This window comes from Pinus tabuliformis, chromosome 4_2 (genome assembly GCF_031772625.1).
Source record: "Pinus tabuliformis cultivar Carrire ecotype Pingquan chromosome 4_2, CPIR1, whole genome shotgun sequence".
Lineage (NCBI taxonomy): Eukaryota > Viridiplantae > Streptophyta > Pinopsida > Pinales > Pinaceae > Pinus > Pinus tabuliformis.
In genome coordinates, this window is record NC_142304.1 from 386,146,797 (window position 1) to 386,171,541 (window position 24,745).

General features: G+C 39.6%; 1 protein-coding gene across 1 annotated transcript in view; it reads left to right on the forward strand.

Annotated features, from left to right (window-relative positions):
• The window catches only part of LOC149169578 (uncharacterized), a 104,772-nt gene that overhangs the window by 22,395 nt on the left and 57,632 nt on the right, over positions 1 to 24,745 (forward strand). The window contains exon 2 of the mRNA XM_089428729.1: positions 21,223 to 21,422. Coding sequence (XP_089284855.1) covers positions 21,223 to 21,422 — 200 coding nt within the window. The remainder of the gene's footprint in view (positions 1 to 21,222; positions 21,423 to 24,745) is intronic.

A 24,745-nucleotide genomic window follows, 5' to 3' on the forward strand; every position in this document is an offset into this window, starting at 1 on the left:
GCCTTTAGGCCTAGAAGATGGCTAGAAGACTTGCCCAAAACTTCTCCAATGGAGTGAACACTTGCAACCACCAATGTTAGCTCAAAATCCAATTGAAGATCGCTGCAACCACAATATGTTATAAGCAAAAATCATCTATCAACCCAATCCAATGACTGAAAAGAGGCAATGAAGGCAAGGATGTTGATTTGGGGTATCATCGAATGTGCTCTAGCCATGAAAATTGGTGGAGAGGCTAAAGCACATGAGATCTCCAAGACCCAGAAATGGTTTGGGCAGATTCTAACCGATTTGGGAGATATTAAAATAATTGATATTTTTAATGGAGTTCCTAAGTTTAAACTTAGGAAAAATAAAATATTAATGGGTATTAATATAAAATTGGGTTAGAATGTTCCAAAAGTCATGGATCAAGCCAAATCTAATCTTAGCCGTTGATTAGAGATTTAATCTTGGTCGTTGATGGACCAACGAGAAAAGTATAAGAAGAGGCTTGAGGGTCAGTTGGAGAACACACCAGAGTGATCAATCATTCTATTCTCTAGAGCTGTGTTTGCTAAGAGAGATAGAATTAGTGATCAACAACGAGGGGCAGTGAATAAATGTTGGAAATAATACTGAGAGGGGGGGTGAATCAGTATTATCTAACTCTTTTAATAAATCTTCCTTATTTGTTCTTTGAATTATTTTGCATGTCAGTACCATAAAATAATGAACATGAACAAAGAAAACAGATAGTCACACCAAAGAACACAAGATGTAAGGTGGAAACCCAATGTGGGTGAAAACCACCTGCTGCAATATGTCTCTATCTTCTTTCAAATTAGAAACTCCTTTTACAATGGTTATGTACTGGTGCAGTCCTTTACCAGTACGCAGGCTGCAACTTGCAGAGAGCTACAACTCTCTCTCGTTTTCCAGTCTCTCCTGGAAGGGAGCTACAACCCCCTACTGGGTATTAATATAAAACTGGGTTAGAATGTTCCAAAAGTCATGGATCAAGCCAAATCTAATCTTAGCCGTTGATTAGAGATTTAATCTTGGTCGTTGATGGACCAACGAGAAAAGTATAAGAAGATGCTTGAGGGTCAGTTGGAGAACACACCAGAGTGATCAATCATTCTATTCTCTAGAGCTGTGTTTGCTAAGAGAGATAGAATTAGTGATCAACAACGAGGGGCAGTGAATAAATGTTGGAAATAATACTGAGAGGGGGGGTGAATCAGTATTATCTAACTCTTTTAATAAATCTTCCTTATTTGTTCTTTGAATTATTTTGCATGTCAGTACCATAAAATAATGAACATGAACAAAGAAAACAGATAGTCACACCAAAGAACACAAGATGTAAGGTGGAAACCCAATGTGGGTGAAAACCACCTGCTGCAATATGTCTCTATCTTCTTTCAAATTAGAAACTCCTTTTACAATGGTTATGTACTGGTGCAGTCCTTTACCAGTACGCAGGCTGCAACTTGCAGAGAGCTACAACTCTCTCTCGTTTTCCAGTCTCTCCTGGAAGGGAGCTACAACCCCCTACTTCTTTTCTTACAAGGACCACTTTTCATAAATTTTCAAACTGGATCCATAAGCATCAAATGATCATCAAGTATAAGAAAATCACCCAGTCAACTGTAGTAACCAGATCAACAATAATAGAACCAAACCCAGAACACAGCAATGATAAACAGAGATTTCAAGAGAAGTAAGCAGCTTCACCCATGTACTGCCTGCTTACAGTACGCACCCTGCTCAACTGCTCGCCTGCTTACGTACGCACCCTGCTCAACTGCTCGCCTGCTTACGTACGCACTGTACTCAACTGCTCACCTGCTTACCTACGCTCTGTGTCCATTGAACTGCCTGCGGACCTCCGCACCTGCAACCCTTCTGTGCCGGCGTACCGGCGCACCTGCAACCCTTCTGTTCCTGCGTACTGGCGCACCTGAAACGCTTCGTTCCAGCGTATATACACACTTTTCTTTCACTGTACCTGCGTACCTTCGGGCACAGGTGATTTCAAGACTTCAAGAATAACCCAGACAGTCAGATCTACAGATCTGATCATGCGCCGAAGAGATCTCAATCCATCAGTAGATTCGCCTTATTTAGATCTAGACATTACTCCCAAGAGATCATAATATTTCAGATCTAGCTCTCATAAGATGTTCAACCCAAGCACATACCCAAGCCAAATGATCTCCTTTGCTTTATATAGGAAAGCTCTTCCTCAAATCATGGATCAATACCACGGGCCGACACCATAATAACACAAATACCGTCGGCTAAATACCAAAGTTTAAACATAAGAAACCCCACGTGTGCTTTTTTTTGCCTTGAAATGTGTGCACTGGGGGTACGCACCTCCTGAACGGCTGACCTGCGTATTAGGCCGCGATCCCTTCACGGTGTACCTGCGGGTACTGATCTCCTGCGTACTTCTTAATTTTCAACATATTGAGAGCCTTGCCACGGGAGTTGCCATCAAGTACAACATCTGTAACATATAGCCATACCAGAAACATAATGCCAACAATCTCCCCCTTTGGACTTGATGGCAACCTCACAAACTTCAGCTTCATTCTCCCCCTTTGACATCAAGGGCAAAGGGTTATGCTCCCCCTAAGAACATGTTCCCCCTGAATATGAACCAGATCTGCAGCGAAAAACCATAATCCACCATGAAAGAGATAGAGACATATTGCAGCTACTTCCAAGATCTCCTTCTGCACATCCTCCATAATGCCAACAATGCATTATATGCTCCCCCTGAACCTGTACCATCAATCAGAAGAGGTTCAGCAATAAGATGATGCATCAACAACCCCCAGCTTTTGCCTGAGGTATTCAAAAGTGTCCTTGGGCAATGGTTTGGTGAGAATATCAGCAACTTGTTCCTTAGAAGGAACATACTCCAACTTGACCTTCTGTTCAAGCACTTGTTCCCGGAGAAAATGATACTTGATTGGTATGTGCTTGGTTTTTGAATGCATAACAGGATTCTTTGAGATGCTGATTGCACTTGTGTTATCACATAAGATGGGGATTGGTGGTGTACAAGTGATTTGAAAATCCTGCAAAGTCTGCATCATCCAAAGGAGTTGGGTGCAACAAGATGCAGCAGCAACATATTCCGCTTCAGCTGTAGACAAGGCAATCGAACTCTGTTTCTTGCTGAACCAAGATACCAGTCTGGAACCCATAAAGAACGCACCACCACTTGTGCTTTTCCTGTCATCCACGCTTCCGGCCCAATCTGCATCTGTATAAGCATGAAGTGTAAGATCTGTATCTCTAGGATACCATAAGCCATAATTTTGAGTCCCTTGAAGATATTTGAAAATTCTCTTTACTGCCTGAAGATGAGTCTCCTTCGGATTTGCCTGAAATCTTCCAACTATTCCAACTGCATGCATGATGTCCGGTCGGGTACCTGTCAAATAAAGTAAACTTCCAATCATAGATCTGTAGGTTGGTTGATGTACTGCTGCAGATTCATCATTTGCACTGAGGCTACATCCTGTGACCATGGGTGTACATACTGGTTTTGCATCTTCCATACCATATTTTTTCAAAATCTGTTTGAGATACTTGGTTTGAGATAAAAAGATTCCTCCTTTTTGTTGGATTTGCAAACCAAGGAAATATGTCAGTTCTCCTAGCAAGGACATTTCAAATTCTTTCTGCATGACCAAGGCAAAGCTTTGACTCATAGCTTCTTCATTGCTCCCAAAAATAATGTCATCTACATACACAACAAGTATTAGCAATTTGTCATTTTCAACTTTTATATAAAGATTGCTATCTGCTGATCCTTTTGAAAAGCCTTGTTGATGAAGATATTTGTCCAAACGGTAGTACCAAGCCCTTGGAGCTTGTTTGAGACCATAGAGAGCCTTTTTCAATCTGCATACAAGATTTGGATCATTTCCAAGAATGAACCCATCTGGCTGTTCAATGTATACTTCTTCTTCCAAGTCTCCATTCAGAAAGGCTGATTTCACGTCCATTTGAAATACTTTGAAGTTTTGAAAACTTGAGAGAGCAAGGAACATTCGGATGGCCTCAAGTCTTGCAACAGGAGCAAAGGTTTCTTCAAAGTCTATTCCTTCTTGCTGCGCATACCCTTTACAAACAAGTCTGGCTTTGTTTCTAATTACTTCTCCATTTTCATTCAATTTATTTTTGAAGACCCATTTTGTTCCGATAACATTCTTATCTTTTGGTCTAGGAACCAGCTCCCAAGTGTTGTTCTTTTCGATCTGCTCAAGTTCTTCATCCATTGCTTTCACCCAACATTCATCTTTGCATGCCTCTTTCACATTTTGTGGTTCAGTAGAGGAGAGTAATGCCAAATAGCTTGAAGCTTCTGCAACTGTTCTTCTTGTTTGTACACCTGCTTCTTTCTGCCCCATAATTTGAGATTCTGGATGATTCTTCTGAACATATCTGGATGGAGTCTTTTCTTCTATTCTTGTTTGCTCCTCTGGTTCTTCTTGAGGTTCTTCTTCTTCATCATTCTGTCGTTGGGGGTAGCCTTCATCTTCTTCGATGTCTTCATGATGTACTTGCCTAGGAATGTATCCCTTCTCATCAACCACTACATCAATGCTGTCAACAATTCTGCCAAGTCTTTTATTGTAGCATTTGTATGCTTTGCTATGTGGAGAGTAACCAAGAAGAATGCCTTCATCTGCTCTAGGTTCAAGTTTGCCAAGCTGCTCATCAGTATTCTTGATATAGCATTTGCTCCCAAAGATTTTGAAGTGCTTTACCGAAGGAGTCCTACCACTCCAGAGCTCATGAGGAGTTTGAGTGCTGTTCACCCGGACATTTGTTTTGTTGAGAATAACAACCGCAGCATGTGCAGCTTCACCCCAGAAAGTTGCGGGAGTTCCTGACTCATCAAGCATAGCACGAGCCATTTGTTGGACTGTTCTGTTCATTCTTTCCACAACTCCATTTTGCTGAGGAGTTCTTGCTGTAGAGAATTCTCTTCTTATCCCATGTTCTTCACAGAAATCGAAAAATTCATTTGAAGTAAATTCCCCACCTCTGTCGGATCTGAGGCACTTAATTTTGTGACCTGATTCATTTTCAACCAAGGCTTTGAAGGATTTGAATTTTTCGAATGCTTCATCTTTGTGCTTCATAAGTCCTAACCAGACAAACCTGGAGAAATCGTCAATGAATAATATCAAGTATTCTTCTCCTCGAGGTTTTCTTTTCCTGAAAGGACCGCATGTATCTGTATGTACTAGCTCAAGAGGCATGCTAGCTGATCCTTCTTTCTCTGGAAAGTTAGTTCTGGTTTGTTTTCCAAACTGACATGATTTGCATATGGTGTTGTCAGGAATTTTGATATCTGGAAGATCGCGAACTGCCTGATATTTGCATGCTTTCCTTATTTGTGAAAAGCTTAGATGTCCCAACCTCCGATGCCATAACCAGTGCTCATCATCCTTGCTCAGATAGCATTGTTGTTGTCCTTCTTCAAATATGTACAGATTATTTGGAGTTCTTTTGCCTTTGATCACTGTTTTACCTGTATCAAGATCACGAACAAGACATCCATTTGATCTGAATATAACCTCGGTTCTTTGATCACACATCTGGCTGACACTTAGAAGATTATGCTTCAATCCATCAACATACAAAACATTTCCAGCCTTGACCTTTTCTTTTAACTGAGCAATGCCTTTTCCTTTTATAGTTGCAGGAGTATCATTTCCAAAAGAGACTTTCTTTCCCTTTTCTAGAGCAGAATAAGACTCAAGTTTTTCTTTATCACCTGTCATATGCTTCGAACATCCACTGTCAATGTACCATAGATTTTCTTGTCCCTCTGCATAAAATGCTATCCCACATCTTTCTGTTTGAGGTTCCTTTATTCTCCATGTTTTGGTGCTTGAGGCTTGTTCCTTTTTCTGCTGAAACCTGCTCCTGCATTCAGAGTCTTCATGACCAAAGTTATTGCAAATGGAACATTCAACTTCATTTTCAAGAACCGAAAAGTTGTTATAGGTCCTTTTTGTAATCCCCGTCATACTTCTTTGTTTTTGAGCTTCCCTAGTCATGATCGTTTTATATGCAACACATTGAGCTGCTTTGTGACCAAAGTTATGGCAAGAAAAGCATTGTCCATTGAAGAAACTTCTGCGGTTATCGAATCTACCAGCCAATTGATTGTAATTTCTATTGTCATCTATTCTTGAACCAAATTGAGAAGATTTTACCTGTGGCTGGTTGTAGCTTTTGTTCACCCTTAAGATGGATTGCCCCTGATAGTTTCTGTTTGTAATTCGTCCCTGCTTTACCTGATGATCTTCATTGTGCTTTTGCTCATTTCTTCTTGCTGCATCAAGATAACTTTTTGAGGTGGATGCTTGAGAAGTTTCTCCATTATAGCCCAGACCTGTCTTGTTTAGTGGAGACCGCTGCACATTGATAATCTCATCCAAAGTTTCAGATCCTTTGACAAACTTAAGATTAATAGCTTTTGTTTTCTCAATCTCTTTTCTAAGACCAACAATTTCACCTTCTAATTTTTCAAGATGTTTTTCTTTTTCATCAATTTGAAATTGTAGAGTATCAATGATCATATTCTTTTCTTCTATACATCTCTTGAGTCTAGTAATTTCATCATAAAGGTTATCCACATCTATGGCATCCATATAATCATCATCTTCAAATGCCATTAACAACTTATATTCATTACCTCATTCATCTTCATCACTGTTTGATAGACCATCACTATCTTCATGAGTGTAGTAGCTTTTCTTATTTGCATTCTGTTTCTTGTTCCATCTAGCAGGTTCCTTTCCTTTATCCTTATAAGGACATTTTGCAGCGTAATGACCTACTCTTCCACAAGAAAAGCATTTAAAAGGTAACTTACCTCTGAACCTTCCAGAACCCCTTTGAAGATTTCTGACAAAATTTGATTCTTCTTCTTCTTCTTCTGGGACGTGGCTTGCTTCATAATAATCTCCTTTGCCTGATGCCTTGAAAGCAGCTTCTCTTCTGTCTGATGGACCTCCCTTTCTCATTTCATAAGCAGTTAGAATTCCATGTAGCTGAGACATAGTAAGGATTCGTAGATTTTCCTTTTCTTCTATTGCAGATACTTTAGATTCAAACTTGGGAGACAATGATCTTAGAACCTTTTCAACCACAATAGCCTCTTTTATTTCTTCACCCAAATTTTTCATACAATTAACAACCTCATCTACCCGAAGAAAATAGTTAGCCACACTTTCATCATTATACATCTTGAGAGTCTCATACTGAATTCTGAGAGTTTGAAGTTTAGCACGCTTTACCTGTTCATCTCCTTCATAGCTCGTGACAATTTTGTCCCATATCTCTTTTGCGGATTTATAGTGCATTACCTTCATGAATTCCGATTGGGATATACATCCTAATAGAGTACTGACTGCTTTCGCATTTGTTTCATACTTCTTTTTCTCGGCTGCATCTGTAGGAGTGGTTGAAGGAAAAGCGTAGCCTGTCTCTACGATGTCCCAAACTTCTGTACCAAGAGATTGAAGATAGGCAGTAACTCTTACCTTCCAATAATTGAAGTTTGTCTCATCAAAAACCGGTGGCCTGATTGATGCTTCTCTCTCGTAGTTGCTCATGATGAACGATCTACCTTCAAGCGATCAAGCTTTTCTGAAGGACCGGCTCTGATACCAATTGTTGGAAATAATACTGAGAGGGGGGGTGAATCAGTATTATCTAACTCTTTTAATAAATCTTCCTTATTTGTTCTTTGAATTATTTTGCATGTCAGTACCATAAAATAATGAACATGAACAAAGAAAACAGATAGTCACACCAAAGAACACAAGATGTAAGGTGGAAACCCAATGTGGGTGAAAACCACCTGCTGCAATATGTCTCTATCTTCTTTCAAATTAGAAACTCCTTTTACAATGGTTATGTACTGGTGCAGTCCTTTACCAGTACGCAGGCTGCAACTTGCAGAGAGCTACAACTCTCTCTCGTTTTCCAGTCTCTCCTGGAAGGGAGCTACAACCCCCTACTTCTTTTCTTACAAGGACCACTTTTCATAAATTTTCAAACTGGATCCATAAGCATCAAATGATCATCAAGTATAAGAAAATCACCCAGTCAACTGTAGTAACCAGATCAACAATAATAGAACCAAACCCAGAACACAGCAATGATAAATAGAGATTTCAAGAGAAGTAAGCAGCTTCACCCATGTACTGCCTGCTTACAGTACGCACCCTGCTCAACTGCTCGCCTGCTTACGTACGCACCCTGCTCAACTGCTCGCCTGCTTACGTACGCACTGTACTCAACTGCTCACCTGCTTACCTACGCTCTGTGTCCATTGAACTGCCTGCGGACCTCCGCACCTGCAACCCTTCTGTGCCTGCGTACCGGCGCACCTGCAACCCTTCTGTGCCTGCGTACTGGCGCACCTGAAACGCTTCGTTCCAGCGTATATACGCACTTTTCTTTCACTGTACCTGCGTACCTTCGGGCACAGGTGATTTCAAGACTTCAAGAATAACCCAGACAGTCAGATCTACAGATCTGATCATGCGCCGAAGAGATCTCAATCCATCAGTAGATTCGCCTTATTTAGATCTAGACATTACTCCCAAGAGATCATAATATTTCAGATCTAGCTCTCATAAGATGTTCAACCCAAGCACATACCCAAGCCAAATGATCTCCTTTGCTTTATATAGGAAAGCTCTTCCTCAAATCATGGATCAATACCACGGGCCGACACCATAATAACACAAATACCGTCGGCTAAATACCAAAGTTTAAACATAAGAAACCCCACGTGTGCTTTTCTTTGCCTTGAAATGTGTGCACTGGGGGTACGCACCTCCTGAACGGCTGACCTGCGTATTAGGCCGCGGTCCCTTCACGGTGTACCTGCGAGTACTGATCTCCTCCGTACTTCTTAATTTTCAACATATTGAGAGTCTTGCCACGGGAGTTGCCATCAAGTACAACATCTGTAACATATAGCCATACTAGAAACATAATGCCAACAATAAATAGCAGAGAGGCAGAGTTGGTACCAGAGAGACAGCGCAGAGCCCGGAGAGGTTGACATAGAGGTAGCTGGGTGCTACACAGAGGCAGCCAGGAGAGGCCAGCGTGTGAGACACAAAGGTTCTAGGCTCTGACGCAGGAGCTGACGCTGAGGCTAGCAGAGCTGACGCTGAGGCTACCAGAGTTGACGCAGGGTCAAGAGGCAGCACTGGAGGGATTTCGTGGGACAGATTGGGTGCTAGTGAGCCAGATAGGGTGACGCAGTCCCTATTAGAGTGACACAGAGCAGTGGGAGCTGCAATTGTTCCTGTGGGATCATTCATTCGGTGATTATTCAACCAAAATATTTGTCTCCGAGGAGAGGTACTACTGCCGAGGGCATTCTCTATTGGGTGAGCCATTTTTGGCACCCTGGTTGTATTCTGAAAATTGCATAATAATAAAACCCTCTGAATAGTTGCACCGGTTTTTCCGCATTGGGTTTTTCCGGGGACATTGGTCCAAAAATAACGGTGTCACTTGTGTGCTTGTTTTCTCTCAGTTGATGATCTATAGATATTGATACTGTACTTGTGTTTATTTTTAGTATTTACACGGTAAATAACTTGTTAAGTAATTAAACAAGTAGGAAGAAATAAACCAGATAGTATAGGAAGAATTTCTAACAAGTTAAACTTAGAAATTCCAACAAAGGAGAAGGCAACGCTAGGCCTAGAAGGCTAGCATTAGGGCTAAAGAGGGCTAGAAGGGCAGTTATGGAGGGATCAAGGCCTTAGGAGGCCACAGATGAGAGGGAGGAGGAATTGAGGGTTTGCGATAGGGCGAAGGGAGGCCCAATAAGGGCTGTCGCAAGGGAAAGCAAGGCCAACAGGCCTGCGACTTCAAGGAAGAGGCACCGACAGAGGGTTAGAGGCCAAATTAGGCATGTGGGAAGGGATAGGTAGCCCAAAAGGGCTTGCGACAGAGGCTAGAGGGCTTACAGTGGAGGGACAAGGCCAGCGAATGAGGCCTAAGGTATTGGGAAGGCTTGCAGCCAGCCCTAGAAGACCCTAAAGGATGACAACTAGGGTAACTAAGGCCATGACAAGGCTAAGGAGACCGAAAAGGGCTAGAGGCTCACCAAGGAAAGAGAAGAAGGCCATGGCTAGGGAGAAAGGGGGGTATGCTAGTCCTAGAAGGCCTAAAAAAAATTTATGAACCCCTGCAAAATTTCAAATTTGCTTCAGATCTTCGAAATTGCCCAAAAATTGCCACAAGACTGCTTCCAAGGGTTAGCAACTTCCTTCTTTGCTTGGACGTTGAGCTTGGAGGAGGACTAGAGGGTGGATCTTGCCTTCCTAGGCCTAGATCCACCTCTAAAAACCCCAACAATTTTTTCTAGCGGCTAGAAACCCTTGAAACCCTTCCAAAATTTCAGATTTGGCTTGATAGGTTACCTGCACAAATGAAAATAAAATCCCCCCAAAACCCCAAAATATAAAAAATTCAAAATAAACCGCAAACCAATGTTTTAAGACTCCGACTCCGACTCCGACTCGGCCGAGGATCGACTCCGACTCCGACTTCGAAACGGTAATGACTCGGCCGGCTCGATTTCAATGACTCGGTCGTTGTAAAAAATACATTAAATATTTATTTTTTTTATTGAAAAACATAATTTTAAATATTTTAAACATAATTTTAAAGATTTTCATTCATGTTTCCAAAGTCCAAACACACAGCATTATAATATAGATGGAAGACAACATATGATCAAAGTAGGCTCATGAACCAATCCATTATATCAAAATGGTACCTAATGGCAATACATAGTCAACTGTCATACATGATCAAAGACTCAAAACAAAATACAAATAACCAAGGAGGCTAGAAATGGCCTCTACAACAAAAGTAAACTGTGATAGTGACCAGACTCCAATACTAGTACTACTGCAGCACTGCTAGCAGCTACACTACTACTGGCTAGTAGCTACTGCCAGAGGAACCAAGATCATCTCGACCAATCTCTGGAGTCTGGATCATCATCATCAAAACAGTGAAAAAAATATACAGTAGCTCTAGGTGTCAAGGTAAGGGTTTCAATTTGTATTCCTTTGTGTGTTCCAAATTTCCAATGGAATTTGTTTGGGTAATTCTTTGAGTATAATTTCAGAACTTTATTGTATTTTTGATCCGTTGGCGTTGTTTTACCTTGAGTCTAGGGTTATTTTAAATTTTTATCCTTAAGATCTGTTCTCTTCCTTTTTCCCTTGTGATTCGGTTGGGATTCCTTTTCAATTGCACACCCAAAATTTTATTACAGACCTGCTCCAAAGAACTCGACATCCACTAACAATGAACTACAGGACTTATGCTTGACTGTGGATAATCATTTGCACTGAAGACTCAAGTAAAGTGTTTAGGGCTCGGACATGTGTAGTAGGGCTTGAGGAAAAGTTATATTAACTGCAGATTTTAGGCCTTATAACCAGCAGCATAGTACTGTTTAGGTCCTTTTTGCATTAATTTGTTTTGTAACTTTGAGTCTCTTAGGTATTCTGTTGAGTGCAAGAGTAGGCCCTCATCCAGGGCATCGTTTGACATTTCAATTGTAATTTGGAGTTGGACGATACCTTATATATAGAATCTAGATATCAGATTTACTAGCTGTAATAAGATCTGTACATTAAACAGATATGAAGAACCTGGGCTTATTTCAAAGGGATTGACCACTGGTATCTTCAACAATGATAGTGATATCAGCCCTTTCACTCTTCAGCTCAGAAAATCAGTGCATAACCATGTCACTCCAACAATGGACACGATCTGAAATAATTGTGGAATGAGGAAACACATACAGCAAAACTCAGCTCCCTTCACACTTGAATAGTCAACAGTGATAATAGATATATGGCAGATTTCGATTCCATATTAAAACATATGTGACTTAAACTGCATTAAACAGTTTGGAATCCTTAAATTGCATTAAACATTTGAAAAATACCAAAAAAATGAATTTTTTTTATGTCTTTTATGCCTGCCCAGCCGTCCCCTTGTGACTCGGCCGAGTCAAATCGGATCCGGCCGGGTTGACCGAGTCACACATGACTCGGTCAACCGGACCGGTTACTTGGCCGGGTCACTCCTCCAGCAATCGACTCGGTTCGACTCGGTCGTTTCGGTTTCGAAACGGCCGGTTTGTAAAACACTGCCGCAAACCCCAATTGCTGCAAAACAAGGGTTAGAAAAATATTTTACAAAATTATGTATACAAAATATTTACAAAAGTACAAGGGTTGTAATTTTATTTTTTTTGCGAGAATAATATATATTTTTTGAATAATGACAATGGATCAATATATTTTCGAAAGTTAAAGTATTAACCAGTCTTTAGCGAAGCAAGAAAATCATCTAAAAATTCCTAGAGCCCAAACAAGGTTGTCTCTTCTCCAAAGTCTATGAATTTGGAGCCCAAGGGTCAGTGTACCTGCAAATATCTATATATTTTCTCAAGCAAACTTATTAGATCATATGGTGAATTAGATCACCTAAGATAAAGCCAAAAGTTAACAATAGAATGTTCTTATACCCGACAAATGAAATAACGAGTTTTAAAATTTTTAACACAATATAGGAAAGCACATAACCAGTACGTACCACAGATCAATGGATGAAGAACACCATGAACTGAACCCCAAAGTCTTTTTATTATGACATCAAATGTTCCCTGCGGACCAACGGCTCAATACCAGCATTACAAAATTACATCATCCAGAATCATTATGATTTGAGAAGCAAAAATGACTTCTATTTTTTTTTGTAAGCTTGGTAGGACTACATCGTCATCATGTCCAACTTCTCACCCCGATCGGGGGGATAGCACAAGATTTGAACCCAAGACTTTCGGTTCTGTGAGACATCATTTCCACGACCATTGCCGATTGAGCTACCCCAAGTGGACAAAATGGCTTCTATTTATGGAGAAACCCTCCAAGTGGAAAATAATGGCTAGTTGGCTTGATTCCCGTCAAAATAATCTCAACCGTTGATAAAAATTTGATCATCTTTTAATCTCTGCCATTGCAAATATTTATTTTAAGGAAAATTTCGAATTTTTCATAAAACCCATATTTTATTAATCCAAAATTTAAATTTTTGGATTAATTTCCTCAAAATTTTGAATTTGACTCAACAACCAAGGTCTAAGGGCTTAAGTTTTCTTAAAAAATCCATTTTTGCCTTGGTGGGGGACCTCCAAAAATTGATTTTTTTTTTACCCACGATTTTTTTGGTCATTTTCCACTTGGAGGAAATTAATTTCTAAAATTATTTTTTGACTCTAAATTAATTAATTTTCTGGCTTAGGATTTAATTTAATTTTAGCAAGAAAAAATAATGAAATCGACACAAGAGGGGATTAATTATTTTTTCCACCCTCAAATATTTTAGCTATGGTGTCTAAGTATGAGGGACCATGCACTAAAATATCTTTTACATTAGATATTACAAATTCAACCCTCAAAGGGGGAATACACCTTTACGTATAGATCCTCAAAATAATTACCCATTTTTGTGACACAATATAATCTAGTAGACCAAGTGATTTGTAATAAAATAATTTAACGAAATAGGTTAAATTATTCCCAAATCATTTTTACAAAGACTTGATATAACACTAGGACTCACTTAGGATTTTGTCAATAAATCCCACCCTAGCTTTGGGGTTTAAGTTGGAGGAAAAACTCTGTTTATTATCTGTGTTTAGACACACACAACGCGGTGAGGTTAAAAAACCTCCTAGGATGAAATTCGTCGCCAACATCAAAGGCTTACCCAGGTGTTGTTACATAATTAAATGGTCATACTAGCATCATTTACATTATAACTTGCAAAAATTGGGTTGACAATGACATAACAACTGACTGGTTGATGGTTCTGATCGTTGAAAAATTTTGTACACTGCTTCCTTGCACTTGTGACAAAATGGGTGTAACAGAGTCCACATTTGTCCACTGGGTCCACAAGGTGTTAGCCTCCCCCTCCCCTTGTCCACACCTTGGGTTGGGCCTGGAACGATGCCCTAGAGGTTGATGCAACTAAAAAAAAGAAGATAAAAGCATAATTTGGCCACATACAAAAAGAAATGTACCACAAAATGCAAAAGATGGTCGGGACAATAAAATTTAGCATGTGAGCAAAAGCTAAAATGAGCTCTACCCCTCATCATTAGGCCATCACCTTGGTTCCTAGGGCCCTATGAGTGCCCCTCTCATCTGTAAGGAACCCATGATTGTCCCAACCCCTGGTGGGCAATGAACTGCCCCACCTGAGGGGGTAGTCACTGCTACGTCATACACATCATGCTCTCATCCCCCCCCTTGAGCCCCATGTAGTAAAATTAAGAAAATTCAATAAAAGACAAAGGACATATGAAGAAAGGGTGTAAAAACAAAGGCCCGAGTAACTCATGTACCGCGATTTCTCCCTCGTGCATTCATTCACCCCAGGTATGGGATTTCCCCATCATGGTTGCCCTTGTAACATGGCATGTGGCTTGGAGCCTCCCCAATTGCTCCCACTCCATTCCATCACTATTTCACATGACCCCTGCCATTTGATGGATGTACCATGGACCTGTCACCCCCTAAGAGGTTGAAACCACCTAATAGGGTCCTCCATTAACCTCTCTTGTCAAGGAAGGAAACATTTGGGCATGTCTAAAGCCCCATTTGGAAGGGCATACCACTATGTAGTGTCCACTTCTGCCCTTGATTAGTGAGCTTAGTTACTTAATTGCACGAATGAATTATTGTATTAGAAGGTAAGGAGACGAATTGGATCTTATACAGGATTGCAGGTGGGTTTTTGTCTTGGACTTGAACTCCCTATACGGGATCCAAGCCCTCCAGAGGGTCATAATGACACTTGTAGGGTGAGTGTTGAGAGCCATGGGCCTCCAACCATACAGAGCATTGATTGCCACACCATGGGATTCTTCAGCACCACCACATTGCTTGTTTGTGCCCCAGTTATACAGAGATGATGATGCACTTGGACCACATTGCCCAACCGACTACACATTGCACTCGACACTTGGCAGCTGATCCAGGGCCCAGAGGAGGTTTTGTCTTTCCTGGGGAGACATGGGAGGGCATGTGTCATCTTCTAGCCCTCATTGATGGAGCATCGACTTGATCTTGAGCCACTTGGAGACCCATGAGACCCATTTGGAGCCCAAACAAGGGTTTGGAGATGTTTTGCAGCATTTGGAGGGCATCCCCCTCTTATTCATCACTTTTGAGGCCCTCACCCTCATCCTCAGCACATAAGGCCTCAATGCTAGCATTGGAGAGCACTTTGTATGGGCTAAAGGAGAAATAAAATAATAATTAATGTTAAAGCTATCTTGGTTGGCTTGTAACCAAGGGTTTGCTACCTCATTTGACACATTAGGGGCTTGCACTTTAGAAATTCAAATTCATTAGACTTGTATAAATAAGAATGTCACTCTCCCATTTGAACTTATCACACTTGGGATTTTCGCATAAGATATTAGAGATTTCAGACTTGCAGTTTGGTGAAGGATTTGGATATGGATGCATTTTAATGTTTGGATCTATTCGCTATATTTCTTGGAGCCTCAAATGAATTGTTGATGGATGGATATACTTCACATTGTCTTGTAAGTGCTCTTTAATGATATGTTTCTGATTTTCACTATGTCTAATGCATGGAATATTGTCTCTTGATGAAGTTTTGTGCCCTAGTTATTGAATGTGGTTCTAAAATTATAATCTTGGGAAATCTTTGCATGTGTTACTCATTGATAATTTGAAAGTTTGAAACAAATGTTCCTAGTGGATATTAATTGCATTTAATCCATGAAACTCCATTAACTTGATTGAAGAGGGTAAATGCTTGAAGGGGTAGTTAGGGTTTCCTCTTTAGGCCTCCTTGAAGGGTGATTTGATCAAATCAAAGTTCCCATAAATCCAACCTCCCAATGTTCTAGGCACAAATCTGGTCCCTTGGTGGTCACCCTTAAATTTTCTCCATAAAATTCTTTTTCTTTCTCGTCCCTTAAAGATAAGGAGGCCCATCTAGGGCTTGGTGCGAAATTCTAGGGAGGAGGAATTTTTGAATTTTGTTTGGACATAATTCTTCCTTTGTGTCTCCTCTTGGAGTCTTCAAATTTTTGTGCATTTCTCGTGGTGGATTCTCCATGTATTTGATGCCCTAGTTGTCACACCAAGAGGGAACCCTAGAAGCTAATCCTTCAACTTAGGGATTTCTTTGAAGGCATTTTCTTTAGTACTTGTTGAAGTATATCTTACACAGCCTTTTCTCTTGCCTACCTTGACCTTAGATGTGCTCGTATATCGTCATATATCTCAACCCTAGGTCATGCGTAGCCTTCTATTACAAAGGGGTTTTTCGTGGAAAGCCTTACTAGCTTCTCCCAAAGCTTGCACTTTATTGAGCCTTTCCATTGAATGAGCTACCTTGCCTCACTTGAAGCTTATTTTAGAAACATCTATCACAAGTGAGGAATATTGGGACTCCTCCAGTTGGTGAAAATCAAAAGAAGAGTAGGGGACTTAAGCTGTGGTGATAGTGGGCCTCTTTTTGAGGGTGTTGTTGTGCCCTCTAGTTCTTGACTCTCTACAAGACCTGCTAGTTTGTGTAACAACATTTTTGGTGTCGTTGTCGGGGACACAAGACATCTGTCTTGTTCCTATGCTACATCATTGATATCTCTTGTAGGCGACTCTGTTGGAAGAACGAAGCCCTAGTTCTTCATACTTCAAAGACAATGCTTGTAGGGTGAAGAAACATCTATCAAGGCACCTTTGAATTCACCTTGGCGACTCCTACACAATTGCATGTGCAACCTAATAGGATGTCTTTTTTTGATGAATTCCTCGCCTTGGACATCACTACCATCCTTGGGTACCCTAATCATGTTACTTGGAACATTATACATGAGGTGCCCAAGTTTGATGGTGATCCCCTTTCTGCAATTAATCATGTAGCAAGATTTGCTGCATATGCCTCAAAGGCTGAAGTGGTTCACCACGATGTCCTCATAATGTTATTCATGAGATCCCTCCATGGTCATAATTCATGGTTACATAATTACAAACCCAGGAGCATCTCATCAATTGAAGCATTCTTTGATGGCTTTCTTAAACATTTTCATAATTGCCAAGTATTAGCTATTCAAGAGGAAGCCTTCATTGAGCATGAGGAAGATCTTGGAAAAGATGATACCACTCCCCCTTGGACATTGACATTAGTGATTACTTGCATATTGAGGAAGGGAAATGGGAAATTGATCACCATCGTTTTGACAAAGACCCTATTTATGATACCGATGATGATATTGACAGGACTTTCGTCTTGCCTTATTATCAAGATGAGGTAACTATTTCCCAGCCATATGCTAAGAATGGTGGATTGGCGATGCCTTTCCCTTTTCAATATGATCCTCATGATGAATATAATAGTTGTAATGATCTTCCTTGCCAGCCACATCCTTTTCCTTTCCATCATGACCTTAGGGCTATGAAGTGTGACATCTTTAAGAAGGACCATGATGAGGATGATATGCCTGAGGTGGCCCTTCATCGGAAGCTCATGAGCTTGATTATCGATATCTCTATCTTTTGGATTGAAGAGAGAATCCAATTTGTTGTATCCCTTTCTTTCCTCTTCATCCATAATCTTCTGTATGTGGTCACCTTATTTTCCCACCTCCCACCCATGTGACCTAACACACCAATATCATGATTGCCATGTTTAATATATCACAATGAATCATAGGGGCAAGTGTTTTTATATTCATCTCATGATATGTTTGTTGCATTGGCTATATGCTTACACTTAGCATTCACATAATGTAGCCATGCATGTTAGAGTAGGATGCATTGCATATTGATTTTTGCATTAGAATCTAATATCATGTTATATTCTCATCCTAGGTTAGGTGCATTTAGATTAAATTTGCATTCTAGAGTAGATTTTATTTCCTGTTGATTTTATGGACTAACAAAAGCATGGGTGATCAAAGGATGCCATTAAAGCATGCTGCCCCGTTAATGTTGAGATTCTCTATATGTCGTGCAAAAGTTAATGTCAATGTTGAGATTCTCTATATGGTTCAAACTTAAATGAACGAGACTCACCAAGCTCAATGTAACTTAAATTTCTATTGATTCCTTGCGAATTTCCATATCATCAGTGCTTTCCAGAAGTGATACTCCTAAAGTGAGCCACCTAAACCTCTAAAAAGCATTTTAGGCAGCTAAATCTATTATGAGCTGTAATGTCCTAGGGTAATTTTTTGCCCTTGGGGTTTCTAAAGATGGCTAGGGTTACTACTTTTCCAATGCAACAGAGGTAAATACACATTCGTACAACGGACACTCATTTCACAATAGTATGTAGGCATGAATATAATATGCAACAGCAATATAATTCTTCAATGAAATCCCACTGAGCTAGGGCCGACTACCCAATTAAACAAAGCATATATTCAGCCAAGATGCACAATATAGTTCTAACTATATTAGACAGTAATTATGTTTCTTCAACAAATCCACAGAATTTAGGATTGGCTGCCCACAACAACAAATGTATCTAAAATCCACCAGTACAACACTGCTTACGATAACCACAATTTTGGAAACTAGACCCCACTGCAACTATGCTATCAAATCAAATCCAGGTGAGCTATACTGAATCTAATATGCTATTCAGGCTTACTGCATGGTAGTCTGGCTGTCCTCAAGATAATCCACAGAATAGCTGTCTGAACTGCCTTTCCTGAAGGTACCACAACTTAGAAAAGTAGCCCGTTGAACTTGCTGTTCAGGAGGTTCGAAATAGGGTGTCGGTGCCAAACAAAAAAATTTGGCCCTGCGGCCTTATTGTGCCTTTGCTGTCCTTGGCTAAAGCCTAAGATGGATTGCCTTTTGCTGCCTTGATGGTTTGCCACAGAATTCCTTCAGTCAATTTCATTGATCAAACACACCACAGAAAATCCTGTTGTTCCTAAGACAGAGCTGTTGACCATTAAAGTGACCACAAAAAGCTTCTTTAAGTGATAAACTTGAGCTGCTCCAAAGAATATGCTGTGCCAGAACAAGAAAAACGGGTGTCTAGGTAGGGTGGGATCAACCCACTGAAACTAGACAAGGGATTAGCTAGGTTGGGATCACCTCCACAGAAACTAATCAAGAAGAAGGGGTCTTAAAACCCTCAGCTCAAGAAAACAGAGATATCCTAACCAAATCGATGATGCCAAAATGATTCCAACTCTCCTCTATTTATAGATTTTCTCATGGGGTTCACTCTAATGTGAGGGGTTGCAAGTGCAACCCTCAATTTGGGATTTTTACCCCAGCCAACCCAAAAATTTCCCAATGTTGCCCCAAACATTGGATAATTGGGTTTTCCCCCTTTATCAAGACTATATCCTACAGGGTTGGATAGGCTGCTTCGTCCTTCCGTAGGCAATTAATCTATAGGGGACATTACATGAGCTAGCTTCCATACTATGTTCTAACGAATTGCCATTGCACATTTGAGCCATCCCCTCTATTTTTGCTATATGTCAAACTCTTTGACTACGTCTACAAGCTGTTGACTTTTGTTGACTAGGGTAACTCTTGATCGAAACTGACTTGTAACACTTGAACATTATGCTGTGTACTTGTGTCTCCAATAGTAACTAGAATTCGTTCTAGAGAATATCTATGTGATCCTTTTATAATGTTTTTAGTTTGATTTGCTGAGAAAATATATGTTAACTAGATTCTGGGATGTAGCAGAAGTTAATAATGAATATTCACAATTTGGAGAACAATTGCTCCAACCTACAATGGAATAATTGAATAAGATCATTCTGCCATGTCATCTCTTTATGAGATTTCAATTTATGCTGAGCAGGTGATGGTAAACCGATAAAATAAGGAAGTGCAAATACTTCCTGTTAAAGATTTGTTAGGCAGGAAAATTGTTGGAAGTAGACCATGGATTTGATTGATCAGATAATGAAAATTTGAAATATTTGCACATGTAGTATCATGAATCCTCTTGTCAAGATTATTAATCAGAAACTGGAGGTGCTTGACCCTGTCAAAATAATATGTTGCCTTGCCATACTTCAGCAAATTGGATCTTGGACATGGTCATTGTGTATCCGTATGGAAAGGCATTGCTTATCTAATACAGAGCTTTTGGCCTAATTGTGGGACTAATGAACTAACACTCTGCTGATATTGAGAGATCCAGTATGAAGACTTTTTATACTGTGCAAACACACAACATTTTGGTAGCAAGCTCATTGAGAATAGATTACAAGTTTAAGGTATTATCTTCAATTTTAGGTTTTCTCTGAACTGTAGGGTTCAATGTACTAGCAAGCGTGGTTAAGCCACAGTCTATTGTGCTCTATATATGATATTCAGAAGAGTATAATGGATAGAACAATATTGTATATATCTTTAATGATTCACAATTATAGGACAATACCATACTTCAGAAAAACAGATTTCATTACTGTGGATGGCCATTATTTATTAGCGTGTGTATGTTTCTGAATAATTATCTACTTGTTTCTATGATATATATGTATGATTTTGCTTTCTGATTTCTAGTCTTCTATCCTATAACTAGGTTTTCGTTTCCTTCTTCCTGGATCTTTTGTCATGTTACTTTCCAACAAAGTCATCAGATTCAACTAGGGACATGACTCATTTTAGCCAGAGATTTGGGACCATAAAAAGATACAAAAAAATGTATATTTTCAAGAAAAATAATTTTTTTTTTACATTATACATGAAATATTACATTTAATATATCATATCTGCAAATACATTGAATAGATTCCAAAACACCTATTGACAAAACATAAACAAGACTTAGTTGACTGGGTTGACTTGACTTGATAACCTGGCAGGTCATTCAGACTCTGTAAGTTCAAGTAGACTCAGCTGGGTCTGGTAACTATGCTTTTCAGTACCTGCATTCCATTAGCCCATCCAGCCATCCCCATGCTTTCTGTGACGTGCATTTATAGTGGCCATTGAATTCCACAAAATGATGTTTCGCTTAGTCACTTCAATTTGCTATTTTACATGAATAATACTCAGAACTATTTATTTTCCTTATCATTTTTATACTGTGCTGATTCAGCAAACCGTGCAAGATCTCGATTTATGAGGTTAACAGAAGCTGTGGACAAACTTAAACTCCAGGCTGCTGCTAGTGTAAAGGCTGGCAAGGAATCTTCTGCAAGAGAAATGCTTCTGGAAAAAAAGAAAGTGCTGCAAGCTTTGGAGAATTGTAAAAACCGTGTGGAGCTTCTTGATGAGCTTTCGACAAAGCTTGGTGAGGTGTGCTATTTCTGAATCACTCCAATATTATTGCCTATTGCTTACATATGTGAAACATGTAGCAGCACATGTTTTCTGTTTTAAAAAAAAAATCTGGGATTCAAAATTTCCTAGCACCATCCAGATTCTGATTGAAGTTAGAACTACTTTTTTTGGATTACCTCTCTTTGTTCTAACTTCTCACAATTCAGACTATTGAAGTTTATAATCTAGTTTAGTACCCCACATGAATATTTGGTAAACTCCATTATACAATAGTAACAATTCGTGATATGGCATTTGTTTTTTATTATTATTTCTTTTGCTAATCTGGAAGAAAACAGAGAGTTTGGAAATAAGGTAAAATTTTCCATTAAGTTGGGATTGCAAGTTCTATGACCTTTTAGAAAATTTACATCCAAAACTACAATTTTCTTCTTTCTTCTCAAAGATATATAATAGGTTGGTTGAAAAGCCATACATTCCAGTCCTTTATCTTCATTTACATGCCTAGCATATAGTGTCAGACAGTTGACATTCTAATGTATAATTTATCGTGTATCTAATTTTTCTATGCTCAACATCAGTATGCATCACACACCGTTAATGTGTATAAGGGATTTGCCTTCTCAAAACCTTTGGAGAGAATATTGCCATATCATTTACGAGATGTTTTTTCCAACAGATATTATCAGATACCATCGTGCACCTCATGGTTGAATATGGATCATGGATGTGAAGATCAAGTTTATAAATCAAACTTGATCATGTTTCAGTGGGTAAAATCATTATGCTATCTTGAATTATGCATTTTAAGCAGAAAATATCTTGGAGTATTTTTTGAGCAGAAATTGATGCTCATTTTATGTCTTATGATCATGTTGCCACAAAAATCTAGTAGGCCTTGGAGAGGGGTACCCTACAAGGCTATAACTAGACGAAGTGACAACAATGGGGTAGTGGCCCCTATCACCACAACCAAAGCTCCTTGCTCTTTACAGATTTTCACCGCTGGGAGGAATCCCGGTATACATGAAGGTCACCTAATGGATATTTTGGGTTTAAGGTGACTCAATGAGGCCTTCTACAAGAAAGACACAATTTAGGCTCAAGGTCCCAATAGGAGGAAATTCACTTTCTTCATAGAGGTCTATTAGAGGAGGCACAAGACCTAGGGCTTGATTAGTAGGTTGAGTGTTGGTGTGGCGAAAGGTCAAAGCAAGAAGAAAAGGGTTTCAAACCAAGATATTCAACGAGGCCAAGGCACATGAAAACCTCAAATAAGCCCCCAAGTTGAAGCCAAAACCTAGCTAGGGTTGGCTTGGGGCTAGTAACTAGGGCAACGGAATTTATGGATGAAATTGAAGTGAATGTCTACCAAAAGAAGGGATTTTGTGGTGACCACTTTCCTCTTGGCATTTGGACTCTCCAACTCCGAAAATTCCCCTTCCCTAAGAATTCACACCAAGCCCTGGCTTGGCCTTAAAGGGTCGAATTACGGCAAAGAGAAGAAAGAGAAAAATTTATTGACAAAAGTTAAAGTGATCATCAACAAAGAATGGCTAGTGCCTTATTCTTGGGTGGATGGAGTCTATGAGTTGACTGAATGACCAAAAGTTGCTAAGGAGGAAGGAGTTTCACTGAATGACCTATGCAATGAATCAAGGAGTTTCATGGGAGAGCTAATCAAAGTTCACCACTAGGATTATCATTCACATGTTATTCAACGAGTAATGCATGCAATAATGAATACTTTTCAATAGATTTTCAACAAGTTAGGGCACAATAGCCAACCCTAGATTCAATGTATTCCATACACTAGACAAAGAAAATAATATTCAACAATAAAATTACTTACAAGATAACATGCAAAGATTCCATCAATTGATCCAAGACAATAGCTTTAAAGACAAACGATTTGCTCCAAATATCAAAATGCATTCATAGATCCAATCTCTTGTGAAAATTCGGAAACCAAATCCTATTGCAACAACTAGAAATAATTCTCCTAATTGTTAAATTAAATTTTAACAGTTTATTTACTATTTGCTATAGCAAACACTGAATCAATCACGGTGCAACCTACACAAATAAAACTACGGAAGAAATAAACGCTTGGAAGAAATACTAGCACACATACATAAATTTACATAGATATTTTTGGACCGATGTACCCAAAAAGACCCAACTTGGGAAAACCGGTGCAACGGTGAGGGTTTTATTTATTATGCAGCAGTGAAATTTGAGTACATCTATGGATGCCCAACTAGCAATCCAAATAGCAAGAAAATCTACGTAAAATACTAAAGGGAATTACCCTTCTCCCACTGGCAATCTCTTGTTGGACTTTCCCTATCAAAACTCGGCCTCCTGGAACACTCTGTTAGCCTCTGCACTTCTTTGCGTAGTTGGATGTACGACTTGCTCTAGACCGGGCTGAAATGAAGTCGTTCTGCTTCTGGATGCTGAGAAAATCGCCTCTTCGACCCTCTAGGACTCCTTCCCAGCCTCTAGAACTGAGAAAGAATTTTTCTCCTCACCAAATCGATTTGCTGACTAAAGCACTGCGTAGTCCCTCAGCGCTGCCTCTCTGGGGTAATTCGACTCGCTGCTACCTCCCCGGATCTGCAAAATCTTTCCTCCGACTCACTGTCCCTGCCCCTCAATCACTGCTTCGATCTCACTGGCTCTCTCTCCAACCACTGATTGTTGCTACTTTAGAAATCGATCTGCTCATGAAATCGAATTGCTCAAGTGATTTCTCCAAGCCCCATCGACGACTTCTTATAATCTTTTGTTGAGACGTCATCGGCCAAGATTAGATATTAATCGATGGCTAGCATTAACTTGAAGTCGATCTGTGTGAGTTTCTGGAACATTCACACCTTAACTTAATTAATTATGATTAATTAGTCATATTCCCTAAGTTTAGACTTAGGAAATATTTAAAAATTGACTAGTAATCTAATTAAGTCATTTCTAGGTAGAATTTCCAGAAATTATTTCTGGGTTTTGGAGATCTCATGTATTCTAGCCTCTCCACAAAATTTCGTGGCTAGAACACATCCGATGCTACGAAAACTAACATCTCTACCACAAGAAAAGAGGGCAGGAATTCTCTAAAGAGGCAAAAATCTCCAAGTTGTGATGATCAACGACAAGAAGCATCCCTCCTCTATTTATATGAGGAGTCCAAATTCTAATTTAGCATATTAGCCCCCTTAAATTAATAAAATAATGTGCCATAACATGCTAGGCCACAAGCCAACCTAGTAGCTCATGAAATAAACTCAAAACAACCCACATGTGTGAGTCGAAATGGTGATTATGCTGATGTCATGCTA